Source organism: Oryzias melastigma, linkage group LG1 (genome assembly GCF_002922805.2).
Source record: "Oryzias melastigma strain HK-1 linkage group LG1, ASM292280v2, whole genome shotgun sequence".
In the NCBI taxonomy this organism is placed as follows: Eukaryota; Metazoa; Chordata; class Actinopteri; order Beloniformes; family Adrianichthyidae; genus Oryzias; species Oryzias melastigma.
The window spans coordinates 19,862,628-19,879,285 of NC_050512.1; the positions used below are offsets into that span (position 1 = coordinate 19,862,628).

General features: G+C 41.7%; 2 protein-coding genes across 2 annotated transcripts in view; one reads left to right on the forward strand and one right to left on the reverse strand.

Annotated features, from left to right (window-relative positions):
* ncapg (non-SMC condensin I complex, subunit G) overlaps positions 1-8,423 on the forward strand; it is a 12,949-nt gene extending 4,526 nt beyond the window's left edge. Inside the window, exons 9-22 of the mRNA XM_024290163.2 lie at positions 541-681; positions 923-1,046; positions 1,123-1,212; positions 1,763-1,951; positions 2,039-2,149; positions 4,319-4,438; positions 4,531-4,767; positions 4,855-5,036; positions 5,648-5,813; positions 5,901-6,068; positions 7,608-7,731; positions 7,839-7,883; positions 8,003-8,072; positions 8,162-8,423. Of these exons, the coding sequence (XP_024145931.1) occupies positions 541-681; positions 923-1,046; positions 1,123-1,212; positions 1,763-1,951; positions 2,039-2,149; positions 4,319-4,438; positions 4,531-4,767; positions 4,855-5,036; positions 5,648-5,813; positions 5,901-6,068; positions 7,608-7,731; positions 7,839-7,883; positions 8,003-8,072; positions 8,162-8,288 (1,894 nt within the window). The 3' untranslated portion in view covers positions 8,289-8,423. The remainder of the gene's footprint in view (positions 1-540; positions 682-922; positions 1,047-1,122; positions 1,213-1,762; positions 1,952-2,038; positions 2,150-4,318; positions 4,439-4,530; positions 4,768-4,854; positions 5,037-5,647; positions 5,814-5,900; positions 6,069-7,607; positions 7,732-7,838; positions 7,884-8,002; positions 8,073-8,161) is intronic.
* A 979-nt stretch (positions 8,424-9,402) lies between these two features.
* The window catches only part of lcorl (ligand dependent nuclear receptor corepressor-like), a 17,878-nt gene continuing 10,622 nt past the window's right edge, over positions 9,403-16,658 (reverse strand). Inside the window, exons 7-8 of the mRNA XM_024289474.2 lie at positions 11,125-15,989; positions 9,403-11,037 (exon numbers count right to left, since the gene is read on the reverse strand). Coding sequence (XP_024145242.1) covers positions 11,030-11,037; positions 11,125-15,989 — 4,873 coding nt within the window. The 3' untranslated portion in view covers positions 9,403-11,029. The remainder of the gene's footprint in view (positions 11,038-11,124; positions 15,990-16,658) is intronic.

Sequence of the window (16,658 nt, forward strand, 5' to 3'; positions counted from 1 at the left end):
ATTCAACGTTTTTTAATGTATCTATGTGAAAGCTGGTTCAGTTTTCTCAATGTAATTTAACAATCGAGGGGGTTCAAAGAAATCATAAACAAGAATCTTAAGTAACTACTCTACTCTATTACACCATACAAGTGATTGCTGTTTAAATATTACTTATCATCCAAAAAACAAGTTTGCTATCAAAAGTGGAAGCTATATAAAAAAATAAAAAATGAACCAAAATCGGTAAAACAGAACAGCTTGTAAATTCCCGTTTGAAGCAAAACTCAGCAGTATTTTGCCTCTCAGTGTAAAACAGTTTAAATAAATCTAAAACTTGACAGAATTACTGTTGAATTCTCCCTGAATTGGTTTCCTTTGTGCAACATTCATTTTTTGGTTTAGCTCACTGAAAGTTGACAGATCTTTGCAACATTTGTTGGTAGAAGTTGATGCTGATGTGTTTACTACAGTTTTTTTCTGAGAGCTACATTGTCGTTTCTTAAATATAAATGTTGTTTATGTTGATGTAAATTGTTGACTCGTTTTGAACCCCCGCAGATATCTGAAGGCGGTGCCGTTGCTCACAGAGGAGCAGAGAGCCGACTTCAACCAGCTGGAGCTGGTCATGACCAAGGAGTTCATCTCTCAACAACTTATCCACCTCATCCGCTGCCTCGACACGAATGAAGAGGGTGGCAGGTAAGAGTCACTGAATGAAAATCACTGTTAAAAAACTGGACTAAAGACTGTCTGATCCTAAAAGAAACATAACTAAAACATTGATAATACATTTTCTGAAGTTCTCAGAGATCAACCAACATTTTCGATTTGTTTACTTTTAGGAAATCTAGATGCTTTAAGACGTCCTGTTTAGGCTTAATGGTTTACCAGAACAGTTTGTCAGATTTTTAGTGAATGTAATGATTGTTAATACTTCCAGGAAGCGTGTGCTGGCCGTTCTGCAGGACATGATGGCTCTTCCACAGACCCCCTCCTCCCTCATTTCCCTGCTTACTGAAAAACTCCTGTCCCTCATCCCTGATGACCACAGGCGCATCCAAACTGTAGGTTCCCTTCTGCTGTGTTTCGTTTCTTCACCCCCAAGACTGACTTTTAATAGATGCTTTTGTCTTTTTGCAGGTGGCAGAAATCATCTCAGATTTGAGGGAACCCATCGTGGAGCCCAGTCAACCCGTAGATGAAAACCAGAGCCGACGGCAGCAGGTTCAGGTGAGCCACGCTTGAATAATGAGTCTAGCAGCACATGGACTCTGGATTAAATCTCTACTTATTCCCACTAGAAAAGAGCGATGCTTTGAACATTTGAAAACATAGAAAAATGTGGATTTCCTTACTTCACTGCAAGTTTCTTTTGCGTTTCTTCTATTTTTTATTTTTTTTTACTCTATTTACATCTAATCAGTCATTCTTTTTTTATCTCTTCATATGTAGAACATACATACAACAAACACATTGTGGGATTTCTATCAGGAGAAAAAAAACGAAGAAAATAACAGGGAAAAATAGATTACAATAAACACTTTAAAAAAATATTATTATTATGTTTTTCAACTAAAAGGATAGCATAAGTACTGCAAAGAGAAGTACAACATTGAACAACAGCATTCAGTTTGAAAAAGGCGTTTGGTTTATCTGCCAAATCACAACCAAGATTAAATGAAGTTGCTACTGAGAGAATATATAAATGTTTTGAACTAATTTGTGTCATTTTAGTTGAAATTGGTATAGCTGCATTCTCCTTTTCTGCTCCGACATGCAGCTTGCAGAAGTGAAGGTCAAGATCTTGGAAGCTAAACAAACTCTGGAGGATTGTATCGCTGCTCAGGAGTTCAGCCGAGCGGCGGAGCTGAAGGAATCCATCACACGCCTCGAGGAGAGCAGAAACCAAATCCTGCAGGACATCGCTGAGAGCAGCCAGCCGACTGACAAGGAGCCCCGCGCTGAGAAGGTCCAGTGAGATCCAGGATGTGTCATCTTGGTGCTTTCGTGGAATTGATGTCTAAAAACATTTTTTTTAAATGCCTATTTCCCTCAGAATGATCCAGAGACTCTTCTGAGATGTTTAACGATGTGCGCCGAGCTGATGAAGCAGATGAACATCAAGACTCGAACTGGTCCAACTATTAGTGCCTTGATGTCTTCTTTGGTAAAATTGTTTTTAATTTTTACTTCGTTAAACGCATCTTTACTAATTGATTTAACTGCATTTTTTATTTCAAGCAGCAATAATATTTTTTTTTTCATATGAAGCGTCTTTTGTTCAATGTCACTTTGCAAATAAAACTGTATAAAAACAATCTAAGACAAAAAAAAAATCTGCAAATGGAATCAAAAAGAGGCATTTGAAAGGTGTGGAGTGGTGAGGTCATTAATGGCTTAGATAGAAGGTCACCAGCAGGAGTTTGTTCTCTATCATTTTGATTCACTAGGAACCAGTGAAGCTGCTGGAAAACCGAATTAATGTGATGAAAAGAGGAAGCAGTTGAAGTTTGTGAACGGATTTTGAGGGAGGACAGGAAAGAAGGGAGTTAGAGTAATAAAGACAGCAGCTAACAAGCTGTGGACATGAAGGGATGTGCAGTGAGGGAGGGGTGGAGACGGTTGATATTGCCAAGGTGAAAATGTGCTGACTGACACTGATGTGAGAGTGAAAGGATCGAATGACACCCAAACTCTGCTTGAGGGGAGGTGGAACCAAGAAGCCTTCTATGTTCAGAGAGAAACTGTTGGTTTTTGAAGGATTTAGTGCCTATGACTATGAGAAGGTTTTGTCACTTAAGTTTTCAGAAATTAGAGGAGAACCAGGATTTAATGACCGATAAGAACCTGGTATGGAAGAGGGCAGAAGAGTAGAACTTGGTTTTACTTCCCAGATAGAGTATTAGGAATTCATAAAAGGTCTTACAGTCAAATTAAAACAAAAAGTATTAAATTGTCTTAAATTCTGATGAATGGGTCTTACTTTTTTTCTTGTCAATATGATGTGACATTCTGTCACTAAAAATAAAAATAAATCTCCAGGATGTGTTATGTTGAAAGGTCGTGAATGTTTTAACCTCAGCTAACTAATTAGCTGATTCTTGTCAATGTGGGAAAATGGAAAAAGTGCAAATTTTGGCTTAAAAATTGAGATTATTTGTGGTGGTAATAGCATCTTTATGAGGCAAACTGAGATTTGCCAAGACATGTCACAATGGAGTTTGAATTGCATGTGTTGAGCAGGAAATAGCAGTCTCTGGATGTCTTTTTTTTTCTTTCTTTCTTTCAGGTTTCCAGTTGGATTTTAAAATCACTGAATTTCTGAATTTGGAAATAATATATTTTAAAGCTTTTAAAAACTCTTGAATGTTGCTATCTGGGCCTCAAAAATTGTGCTGCTTGAATCCTCTATGTTTTCCATTTCACATCAAAAATTCATTTTTAAGCAAATATTTTTTTTGATCAAATGATGATAAATTAATAGCAGGAGAATCAGCACTAATATGCTGAATACCTACTGATGAAAAAATAAACAGCTCTGAAGCATCACAGAACAGACCACAAACAGCACAAGATAGGAAGTTTTGATAATAAAAAAGGAATAAATGAATAAAATGGGAAATAAACCAATAAATTGATATAAAACATCTTAAATTTAACTTGAAGAAACTTGTAGAAATCCTATTTCTACACACAGTCTTAAATTAGATTTTAAGACTTTCTAAAAAAGGTCTTAAAAATGTAACTTCTGTCAATCTGTGGACACCCTGGATGCAACAATTCACTTTGTCTACATTTTGGTTCAAAAACCTCAATCTTTGGGTCATGGTTTTGTTTCGGTTTGATTTAGGATTTGCGTATTACAAAACAGCAACAACCAAAAAATACAATTTAAATGAGCTGAAAATCAAGCAACGCTGTTTGACCCTTTCAAAGTAAACATACTAGAGATTAACCCTACAATTTGGTTCAAAGGTGAAACATACAGTTCGGTTTTAAACCGAAAATTGTGGCAATGTTGCTGGGAATCACCAGCAAAGCAATGAGGGTTAGTTAAGTGTGTTTTAAATGTTGGGCCTCCCGTTGACTAACCTATATTTGATTAGTATGAAACCAGTTCAGTCTCGATTTCTATAAGACAGAAAAAAGCTTAAACAGAAAGTTGGCTTCTTCAGCTTATCTATCTATATATATATAAATATATATATATATATATTGAATAGTTTTCAATTTTTTCTGGTGAAGCTTAAACCTGCATATTTTGAAGTTATCTTGGTCTGTTTTTTCTGTTGTTTTTAAAATCTTTTTAGAATCATTTATGTGTTTTCTCTGTTAGGTTTTACCGAGTATAGCAAATGCGCACCCCGCTGTCCGTAACATGGCCGTGGTGTGTCTGGGAACCTGCACTTTGCACAGCAAAGAACTGGCTAAAGCCCACGTGGTCCTCCTGCTCCAGGTCAGTCCTCATGTGTCCGAACGCTTCAGAGTTTCAGGAACAAAAACACAAACAAGCCTGACTCTATAGAGTTCTCTCCGTCTGTTTTCAAGATCGCCCAACTCGACGAGGTGAAGATCCGCATCAGCGCCCTGCGCGCCATCGTCGACCTGCTGTTGTTGTTCGGCTTCCAGCTTTTCTCTGACACAGCGTCCACTCAGGCGGCTCAGCCCAGTCAGTCCCCAGAGAAGCAGGAAAACGAGGCAGGACCTGCTGAGGAGAAGGGAGATGCTCCAGAGGACACCACACAGAGTATTCTTGTGATGCTTTCAGAGTTGCTGGACAGTGAGGTGAGTGTTCCCCTTAAAAAGCTAATATTTATTTATTTACTTCACCCCAAAATGAACCTCTATGCACGTCTTCTCAAACACTCCCAGGTGTCTGACCTGCGCACAGAGGCAGCGGAGGGCCTGGCCAAACTTATGTACACCGGCCGCATCTCCAGTGCCAAGATGCTGACGCGGCTGGTGCTGCTGTGGTACAATCCCGTCACTGAGGATGACACCCGCCTGCGGCACTGCCTCGGCGTCTTCTTCCAGCTCTACGCCCGCGAGAGCAGGTGTGACACGCCGAGCAGCACAGTCACGTCTGCAGAATATTCTCTTAGCGCGAGGAAAATAACGGGTTATTTCTTGAGTCGCAGTGACAGCTGTTGGTTTTGGCCGTTCCCTTCAGGGTTCACCGCGTTAAATCAGCTGTTCCCGCCTGACCCTGTTATCAGGCTCCTGTTGTCACACCGTTTTCTTTATTCCATCCACAAATCTTCAGTTTAGTTTTTCTGATTCACTTCCTTCCTGATTATTTCTCATTTAGCCTTCTTCTGTCATCAGATCGCAGTAATGTTTTTCTGAATTATTTTGTTATAATAAAATAAATATTCAAAAAAAGCTAGAGGAGAAGCTTCCCTTGCTCTGCTATATTCATGGCTTGTCTGTCACTCCTCCACTATTGTATGCTGGTCCTTGTAGCACATCTTAATGCTATTCGGAACTTGTTTCTAATTTTATTGCTGTTCTGAAGTATAGAAGTTCGTTCTATCCAATCTAAAATTTGTCAAAATTTAGTAGCAATTAAATCCTTTCAAATTTCTGTCCAGCAGCCTGAATTTATGCTTAATGCAGTTTCCTTAAACTAAAATCAAATGTGACAAAAGTTTTCTTTTTTTTAAAGATCTCACCAGGAGGTTGTAGAGGAGTGTTTCTTGCCAACGGTTCGGACTCTCCTGAATGCCCCCGCCACCTCTCCGCTCGCTGAAGTGGACATCAACAACGTGGTCGAGCTCCTTGTCGAGCTGACGCGTCCAAGCGCGCTCATCAAGCCCTCCAGTAACACAGAGGTAGACCGAGGGAAGCCCATTCCAGTCTGTTTAGGTGCAAACGGATGACTTGTCTGACTCGCTATGTTTGGTTCTGCGTGTCTTCAGGAGGTCTGCGTCCACGACTACCTGGCGGTGCGCTTGTGTGGCGAGATGCTCAAGGACCCCACCGCCCCTGAGGTTCGCCTTTATGCGAAGACGCTGAGCAACCTGGAGCTTAGCAAGGACAGCACTGTGAGGGAGGACCTGCAGATGCTGCTGCAGCAGCTCGTACAGGTACACAAACCTGTACTTATAGGCGAATGATTCACTTTTTTGGCTAATTTAACGTCTACTGAGGTTTTTTGGACTAATTTTTAGTCAAGCTAATATTTTAGCAATGTTCTAGATTTTTTTGTGGCTGTTTTTGAATATACTGGTGATTTTTAACCTGAGTTGACTCTAGTACTTTAGCAACGTGCTAGCTCTTCGGGGCTAATTTGGCACCTACTAAGGATTTTAGGGATTTTTTGGATGTAAGCTAATATTAAGGAAATTGCTCAATTTTTGGGGGGATAATTTGGCATGTACTGAAGTTTCAGGCTAATTCTGAGTTCATACGCATTTTTAAACATTCCGAAATTCTTTGCAATTTTTCAAGAAATTCTGCAAATTCTTTGTGCACTTTCTGCAATTTTAGCAGTATGCAAATAGCTTTAGCATTTTCATCAAATCCCTTTAGCAATTACAGTAAATTCCTTCCCAAAAATCCTTCACACTAGTATTATCGCAGGTAATGCAACTTTTCTAGTTTTCATGAGCTGTGGTTTTTCCCACAACTGGGTGCTTTGGATTCATATGATAAACTAAACTCTAGGTTTTTAGGTGGTAAGCAAACTACTTTGTACAGAGAAGGCACTTAACCCTAATCTACGGTGCAGTCAGAGGGGATTTTAAAACGTAAATTTCCCCCCATAATACTGTCTTTTTCTTCACCTCTCTGCAACTAACAGTTTCTCCTCACCTTGCTCTCACTGGAAGTCAGTCAGCAGCCAATTGATATTCACATAAGTGTGGTTAATGACTTATAAGTAAAAGCCTAAACAATGGATTTTATTTTAGAGCAACCCACATGCAGAATCAGTGATGTGCTAGTGCTCTAGCCTCAAGGTAAGACGGCTCTGGTCTGAATCCTCACTGGGAATTCTCTGTGTGGAGATGGCATGTTCCTCCTCGTACATGCAAAGGTTTTCTCCAGCTTCCTCTCACTTCCCACAAACTTGCTTCATAGGTTAATTGGTTACTCTAAAACGTCCCTAGGTGTGCATGTGTGTGCCCCACCCAGCAACAGACTGGTAAAGCCTCACAGTAGTGGTGAAGCTCCAGCAGCCCGGTGACCGGTTCTTAAGACAGATGGATGTTTTCCAAATGACAGTTTGTTCCTCAAAACTGACAGCTCTTCGGTTTTGCATTCTCGCAGGACTGGCTGCCGTTTTTGACAGTTTATTATCATCCTAATCCCATCGCTGCCTCTCCTACCCCCCATCCTTGTTCACCATCCTCACCTCCTTTGTGTTGATGACTTTAACTCTTCCATTTAGCCTCCCTACAAGTCCCCATTTGGTTTAGTGTTGAGCTTCTTGGGTTTTCACCCATTTTCTTACTCCCATGTTACAGCGCCCCCACAGGCTCCTCTCAACATCCATGTAAATCCATACTATATGATTTCTTCACATTTTTGAACTGTGTTTTCAAAAATGAGTGCAGTGAGTCCTGGAGTGCTCACAAAGTTAGACCAGTTTCATGTCTTAAATCCCTTTCTTCTCTTGCCGTCAGACGGTGAAGGATCGCGTTTGTCTGCGTGCTCTGGAGAAGATGATGCATCAGCTGATCGACTCAAAAGAGCAAGCTGAGCTGTTCAGTGCCAGTGCACTGCAACCACTGGATGTCAACGCAGATGGTGAGGAACACAGCATCAACACAATTGATTTGTGTCAAACTTCCAGAGGAAAAGATTAACTTTGTCCAAGCTACAAATCCAGAAATCTGAAATGTTTTTTTCTGTAGAAGCAACAGACGATCCATCAAAATCTGCCAAGAGAGCCAAAAGAGGTAACATTCTGGACACTCAGCTTTCTGCTGCCGCGTCGTATTTTTAGAGCTCTTCTCGTTTCCCCGGGTGAAGATGTTGACTCAGCGGGGAGGTAACCTGAGCGCGTTTGTCTGCACAGGTCAAAGGAAAGTGTGCACCGCCAGAGCCAGCAGAAAGCAGAGCAGGAAAGCCGAGTCATCAGAAGAGAGGTGGGTTTAGAGGTTTATCTTTGAACAAATGTTCAATTCTTTTCCTCTATACTTGAACTCACTGTTTGATTTTTTTTTTCTCGCCGCAGTGATGGAGAAAACGTTCCTGAGTCCGTCCCTGCAGCACGCCCATCGAGGAGGGCGAAGAGCGCCGCGCTGGAGAAGACCAAACTCGACCTCAACCCCCTCATCAATCAGGAGGCCAACGTGTCATAAAATTGTTTTTAAAAAGCTTTTTTCTCTTTTTGTGCAGATTATCTTGTTCTTGTGTTTGTGCTCCTGTTTACTTTCAGCATCTTTTTAAAATTTCAGCTTGATGTTTAATAAACAATAAGCCTAATTTTGTCTCAACATTTTCCTTTGTATTCGTTTCATGCAGGAATAGCAGATGCAACATTTATCTATCAGGACTTTCAGAAAGACGAGAGTTACAATGAGCACCCAAAGTCCAGTAAATGAATTTCTAACAGCCTAAATGTGTGTTGTGACATCAGTTATAGATTCTTAGAGTAGAAGAATACAGTTTCACTCATAAAGACCAGACGGGATTTGGACAGCAATTAATCATTTCAATCAGGGTTGCTTGAGGCTATCCCAACTACTGTGGGGTGAAGGGGAAACATTCATTCTTAGGGACAATATACAGTGTGTTCCAAATTGTTATGCAAATTGTATTTAAATGTCAAAAAGATAAAAATATTTGTTTTTTAAATCAAACTCATGGATGTAATTGTGTCTCAGGGTTCTGGAATTAATCTCAGACACCTGTGATAAGGAGTTTGCCAGGTGAGCTTAATTAAAGGAAAAGCTAAATGACATTTCACATTATTAATGCAGTCAAACATATTCAAGTGTATGAAAGAAAAAGGATCACTGCTGAAAAGCGTGAAGTTGTTAAATACCTTGGACAAGGTATGAAAACCTTTGATATTTCATGAAAACTTAAGTGTGATCATTGTACTATTAAGAGATTTGAGAGTCTTGTTCACTGATGAGTCGTGCAGCCCTGGATGGTCCAGATGGACGGAGTAGTGGGTAGTTGGTGGATGGCCATTTATTCCAACAAGGCTGTGACGTCAGCAAGGAGGTGGCGGAGTCATGGTTTGGGCTAGAATCATTGGGTGAGAGCTGGTTGACCCCTTTAGGGTCACTGAAAGTGTGAGGATGACCTCTGAAAAGTATGTGGAGTTTCTGACTGACCACTTTGTTCCGTGGTGCAAAAAGAAGAACTGTGATTTCAACTTCATGCATGACAATGCAAGAAACACCTCTGCATCATTAAACAGGAGAAGCTCTTTTGATCAACCCATCACACAGGAAAAAACAGATCTTACTTTAAAAAAGACTTTATTGATCAAGTCACAGAGCTCTTTGCTGCATCTGGAAAGGGCAGTATAAAAATGATCAAAGAGAATATTACAACAGATGTTTAGCACCAGGTTCTTCCAACAAAGGTCAAATATTCAACCTCTTTCATGATGACATGGCAACCATAGTTGATGCACAGACAGACAGGGACATTCAGGCACAACACTCACTATGGGGTCGTTTTGACCCACAAGCCAGACATTTTGGATCTATCGGTCCTTGAATGGGCAAAAAGTAACATAGATCCAAGATTAGCGTTGAATTAGTTAAATATCTGGCCTCATCTACGACACAACTGAAAAGCAACAGCAGTGGGCCTAATGAAGCTCCAGTGCAGGATTAAAAAAACAGCATCAGAACTCCTACCTGCACACAGAATTTTAATAATGCTAACATGAGAATAATGCTTTAATAAAAATTATAATTTTTAATTTATTTAAGGAAAAAAGCAGGTGAGAAAACCACCTTTTAAAACAGTTATTTTTTTAACCTAGAATGACTTCATTGAGGAAAAAAAAAAGTATGGTAACATCCCATTGGTTCTTGTGTACATCCATTTGTCTGTCAGCAATAAAATCATTTCTGCAAAATGATCAATCTGATCATCTGCCTTTCTATTGCACCAAAGACATTTGTTTTACAGTAGGGAGTCGGTAGTGGGGCACGGGATGTGCAAAACATAGGGGGGGGGGGCTGCGTAGTGGGATTTATAATCTCAAATGGTATAGTGCAAGAGGTACATCTGTCTGCAACATATAGTAAATGCTCTGGGTGAACAGGAAATACAGATAAGTGACCTGACAAACACAACAGCACCTACTTTTCTAAAACTGCAGAAAGCCACTTCGTTATTAAACACAGATGTCTAGCATTTTGTTGGCTAATGAGGCCTAAAAATACACAGGGAACACATTAGTTTTTATATAACATCTTAAATTAAAAACATATATTATTTGGTTTTTAGTATGGAGTTATGGTTGGTCACTGTATTTAACTTCACAGTTAAACAACCGGAGCCTCAACAAGTCCTTCATGAAAAGTATCCGGCTCTCTTGTTGGTGACATTAAAGGGCTCAAATTGGGGGAAAAAAAGAGTAAATTTAAAGTCTGTTATTTATTTATTTTTTTTAAACAATGACTTAAAATGTGTAAATTCAAAGAGTGCTAAAGTAAAAGTTATATAAATATGAAAAAAAATGTATAGTTTAAAGCAGGGCTGACTTAAAAGGAGTAAAATTCTGTACTTTAAATAAAAACAAAAGTCGTGGGGGGGGGGCTTAATGCAGTCACGGTTTGTCTTTCCTCACAATCACTTTTAAAAAAAGTAGTTTTTAAATTTTCTTTGATGGAACAAGTTGTTATCATTCAGAAAGACACAGGTGGGTATTACCAAAAAGAAAAAAATAAACGACAAAATACAAACACTTCCATGGATAAAAGTAGTGCAACATTAAGCTTTTAAGTTAGACTGCTACATAACTGCTGAGTGTGAGACTGAACCGTCGAGGGTCGGCCAGTCCGTGTGGTCAGCTCAATGTCCAAAGGCACCACGTTAATTAGTCTCAGAAACCGGAGGCCTCGTGCTTCATTTAGTTTCCTGCCAGAATAAATAAAGATGAGTTAATTTTGGAGCATTTGGCAACTTAATATGCATGAAAAAAAGGTATCAGAAGAGAGTAGTTACCAAACACAAAGTCGCGCCATTTCAGTCCGGTCAGGCCCCTCATTCGCGATTGTCGTAACATTTTCGCTGGTGGTGGCTGTGCTAAATCAGTAGACACATCGGGACTTTTGGGTTTTCTCTTTTGCCGCCCCACTGGTGCCGAGTCCTTCATTTGGACCGATGTGGGCAAAGGGATTGATGGCTCTCTGGAGGCAGTCCTCTTCATCGCATTCCTTTTTCTTTTCACAGCTTTAACAACTCCCCGCAGTTCCCTCTCTTTTCCAGCAAAGAGGTATGCAGAGGGTGACCCATCATCCAGTGTCACAGTGCAGGAGTTCCAGCCCTCCTCGGCGGATTCGTTGTTCGGAGAGTTGATCTTCCTCAAAAACACCCGGCATTCCTTCAGGGTCTCGGGACTCCAAGCTTTGGAACAGAGCTTCTGCTCTTTGCATTCGTCCATAGGCTCAAGAGTTTGCTCAACGCAACAGGTGGCAGCACCAATCCTAAAACAACCAGAAGCCTCATCGTTTACTGATCTATGTAATCTTTTGTAATCTCGTTGTAATCCAGCCACCACGGCCCTTCTCGGACAACGTCTTGATACCGTTTTGTTCCTACTCTTGACCCAGTGCTCCTTTTCTTTTTTGGATAGAAATCTCATCTTTGCTCTGAAAAGATTGGCCTGGAACTTTCCAGAGCTGGACCTTGACCACCGAACTCTGAGATTGCCTTTGACCTCTTCGGTCCTGTTTGCAAACAGTTGTCGCATGACCCTGCGCGCTCTCATCTTCCTCAGTCTCTGCTGAGCCTGATGGTGCTGCAGAGGACTTTGTGGCACAGTTGTTGCAAACTTCTTGGTGTGCCTGCGGAGGCGCTCTGCCTGAGGACTAGGGCAGATGCTGTTTTTGTTGGCAGAACGAGGGAAGTGCATGAGTTCAAAAGGATTACGGGAGCTGGCCTTCTTGACGATAGCTAGAGACTGTGTCTCTGTGGTCTGCATAAACCAGGAGTGGATCTGTTGCATGCTACAGGATCTTGGTTTGTTAAGTGGGCAGTCAAACAGTGATCGGACAACAGAAAACTCTTTCGACTTCTTAGGGGATGAACTATTACCTTTAGTATCTTCTTTAGCCTCTCTAACGCTTACTCTCTGCTTTTTTTCTGCGCCATCTGACACCCAAGTGTCAGTAATGACTTGTATCCGCCGAGCAAGCTCCTGGTTTACAGCTTTCTCCTCAGCCGAAGCTGCCCACCACTTTAGCGGCTTTTTAGGGTTAAAGATGGAATCTACAGACACTCCTGCCACTCTGCTCAAATCCTGAGACACTCTTTTTTTCTGTTTAGGGAGCGGTGGTTTCTTTCCAAACATTTCCATGTTGCTCTGCTTCTTCTTCTGCCTCCTTTCATTGCTTTCCTCCTGCCTCCTTTCATTGCTTGCCTTGGTTAGCAGGAGTTGCTTGGAGCGCCGCAGCAGAGCATTGCTTCGACTGTATGATCTAAAGGGGGAGGTGGCAACAGCATGCAAAAAGTGGATTGATGGTTTTCTTACCCTATTTGAGTGTCTCAAAGCCACAGACTCAGACACCTCTGGTTTACATGAATCAAGTGTTTGTAGACCCTCCTCTTTTTGACTTGTTTCGCTTGGTGACTTGCGGCTAGTTTCTCTGGGCTCTTTGGCGAATTTGAATTCTGGTAGGAGCACTTTTTTACATTGCTGTGTTTCAGCTGGCGGCCGAACATCTTTATTCAGCTGAATTTGACGTTGTCGAGGGGATACAGTGGTAACTGTGACTGAAATTCCAGTGATTTTTACTTTTGCTGGTCTGCCGGGTTTCCTCAAGGGGGCCGACTGTTTTTCAGGGCTGGCAAAGTTTAATTTCTCAGCATTTTTGTTGTGGCTAACTGAGCTATTCTTGGAATGTTGACTTAAAAAGTCACTTTTGAGATTCTCTGCATGCAATAAATCACTGAAGTCTGTTTGCAGTTGGTCGAGGCCTTCAGACACCGTCCGTTTGTTCCTTCTTGAGCGACCATAGACCACTGTTACTTTAAGGTTCTTGGTTACGTTGTCCATATTGTCGGAGGCTTCAGATGCTTTTTGATTGGACGATTTTGCCTCCACAGCAGCGTCCAAATCCTTCTGCTTGCGTGGTCGCCCAATGGGCCGCTTAACTCTCTGCTCCAGCTGGGGCCCCAGCTTCTTGGGCCTTCCCGGACGTCTTTTTGGAGGAGTGGTTTCATGGACAGACACCAAATCGCTCTGTATCTGATCACTCTCAGCTCCAGATAAACACTTGGTTGGGGTACTTTGGCCAGATCTACGGAGACCACTTTTAGGAGATGAAGATGCCGACCTAGGAGAAGATGCAGACTTTGGAGGCGAGGACACAGGTTTGGCTGGTGACGAACGTGATCTAAGAGGTGATGGTGAACTCTTATCCATCTGGCTGTTATGCTTTTGGGGAGTCCCTGACCATGAAGACTCTTCACAGGGGTCAAAATTATCAGTTTGAGCACTGGAACCACTGCCTGTTGACTTGAGACTGTACTTAACTCCTTCCTCGTCTATTACTGGTGATACAAACATGAGCTTAATAGGACTGCTATACTGCTGTTTCAAGGTGGAGGGGTTGTTAGAACCAGGTTTGATTGGATCATCCACATCTACCAGCTTTTTGGACATCATTGAAACTAATCTTCTTGGAGATGTTCTTAGCCTGCCACATATGTTAGAGTCAATGCTGATGGTTACCTTTCCTGGGCTTCTTTTAGACTGCTTTTTATCGTTCGTCTCCTTGATTAGAACAGTCTGGGGTAACATTTGACCTTTTGACTCCATGCAAGACAACTCAAGTTTTTCTTTTTGTGTTGACTTAGATACTTCTGTCTCTTCCAGTGGGCACTGGCTGGCTTCTTTTTCTGAGTTATCCTGGGTGGTGTTGATGTTCTCATTTTTGGAACAGGTTTGTGATGCGTCAGGTGTCAGAGCCTTGTTTTGATGATTAAAGATGCCATCAGAGAAACATGCAACAAAGAGCATTTTTCTGGGCTCTGTAACATAAGAGGAGAACCGCTGTGGAGGCACTATGTTTCTGGTGGATCTTCTCATCCCCTTCAAGTGGTTTGTAGAACCATGCTCCTCTTTGGCTGGTTCTTCCCTGTCCCTCTTCCATGCGTCACTGGGAGCCTTGGAATCTTCACTGTGTAGTTTTGCTGAGGTAGAAGTTGCTGAATGTTCTTCAGCTGCCTTCTGCAGCTCAGGAATGTGTGCATGTATGAGACCAAGATCTTTTTTCTCACTACATATTTCCAAATCTTTTTTCTCATCTTTGACAATATGGAGTTTCTCTGTTACAATCACTGCCTGTAGGTCTTTTTTCACGTTCTCATCCGTTTTTGCAGAGACACAGATTTCACTATGGTTCTCCACAGACTCCAAACCAGCCATAGTTTTTGTTTTGGAAATTTCTTTGACTAAGTCTGAGTTTGACAAAGTGTCTGATGTCACTGCACATGTATTTGGCTTTTGTAGCCTCCTCTTTGTTGGTGACTCCTTTTTCCTGTTGTAAGACTCGTCAAACATGGCAAAGTACCTTTTAATTTTTAGCGTCTGCCTTCTGGTGGATGCATCATCAGCAGGTTTGGATAAAGCAGCCCGAACTTCCTGCCGATGTCGGAGGCGGGTATTAGGGGACTTGGGCTCCCCGCTGTCGTGGCGGTTGAACAGCTCACTGAGGCTGTAGTCGCTGGCGCAGCCGGAGTGTAGGACTCGGGTGATGATTTCGTTAAGGTGGGAGTCCCCTTGAAAAGGCAGGCTCTGGCTGGTTGAGGGAAACTGTTGTTGCTCCTTTTCAGGGTCTTTCTCCACAGGTGTGATGGTTTCTAGCTTTTCGCTGAAGCGACTCACAACATCTTGCAGCAAAATTCCACTTGTGTTGTATTCTGCCTGATGACTTGTTGAGGTCTTAGGCTGAGGCTCATATTCTTTACCTGAATCTGTTGCCTTCAGGCAGGCACTAACAAGACTGTTTTTAATCATAGCACCATCTTTCCCCACCTGTCTGTGGTGAAGGAGGGAAGGCGGCTTTTCGTTGTTTTTCTTATTGATATCTGAGGGGATTGGGGAGAGGGGTGGAGGGGGAGGAGATGGGCTGTGCTCCCTGTTCAGGACAGGACTATGATGATCCAAATCTCCAACCACTCCGTCTACTGCATACTTGGCTTGAGTTTGACAGAAGTTGCTCCAATGACAGGAGCAAGAGAGGAAGCTGCAGTGTTTACAACACGATGAGCAGAATCTAGGGAGGGGAGTGCTCCGTGTGGATTGAGGTAACAAAGGAGGGGATACCGGTGAACTCACTACATTGTTTATGGGTCTGACTGACAGGCTTTGGCAGGAAATGCAGTGTGACCTTTTGGAGGAGAGGCTTTCACAGCTGTCTGTTCTGCACCTCCAGACACAAATGCAGCTTGAGCCCCAATGACCTTCACAGCTACAGTCTCTGACAGGGGGATGATGGACGTTACAGCAAGACTTAGACTCTTCTGGGCCGCAAACAGCTCTGCAATGACTTTGATGATCACATTCGCTTGAGGGGCAGTGCGGCCTGCAGTTGGGGGATTTACATCCACTCAGAGGGACTGAACGAGATGACACTTTGTCCAGTGGGCTTGCACCACAGAGACAAGAGTGGTTCTCAGCATGACTGCGACACATGGAGGACAGTAACTGTGCCTGGTGTGCAGCCTTCAGCATCTGATGGAGTAGAGATTGGTGCGTGGGGCAGAGAGAGCGTAGAACAGCTTCCAGGGCAGTCCTCTGACACACTTTAGTCCCTCGAAGACAAACATCTCTCACTTCTTCTGTAACTGATGGCCGCCGAGAACTAAAGGTAAAAAAAAAGACGTAATTTAGGAAGCTTAACTAAAATCTGAGCCAAAAGTTCAATAAGAACAAATGCATATATTCTTGACTGGTAATAACAAAGAACAAAGCCTCACTTTGAGCTAAATTACATGGACATTTTTTAAAAGAGAATAATATATCAAATATTTACCCCATAGTACATTTTTAGAAATACATTAAATATTTGATAATGATGTCTACAAACATTTTTGAAAAAAATGCAGAACAATTTTTAAACGTTAAATCCTCACTTGGAACTGCTTTTGTAGTTCATGAGAGGTTGTTAAGAATGAGGCGTATCAGCTCTAAAAGTGGGCTGAGCTGTAACATACAAACATGTGGTTTGGTTATTTTTTCTAAATTAAAATATTTGGTACAAGTTGAAGTCTTGGGTTCAGCTACAGTTGTTTTCAGGGCAGGAAATATTAACTTTAAATCAAAATACATTTGTTGCTTGGGTCATTGTTTGATGCACTAGTGAAAATCTCAGAGTACTTTGTTGGAAACCACCTCAGAACAAAACTAAAATAATGAGAATAATGCATTCAGTATTCTTCATGGGAGTCCAGAAAATAGTTTGATGTTAGCTAGCAAAACTAAACTGTAGAGATGAGCGGGATCTAGAGTCAGACAGAAGCTCTTTATAGTA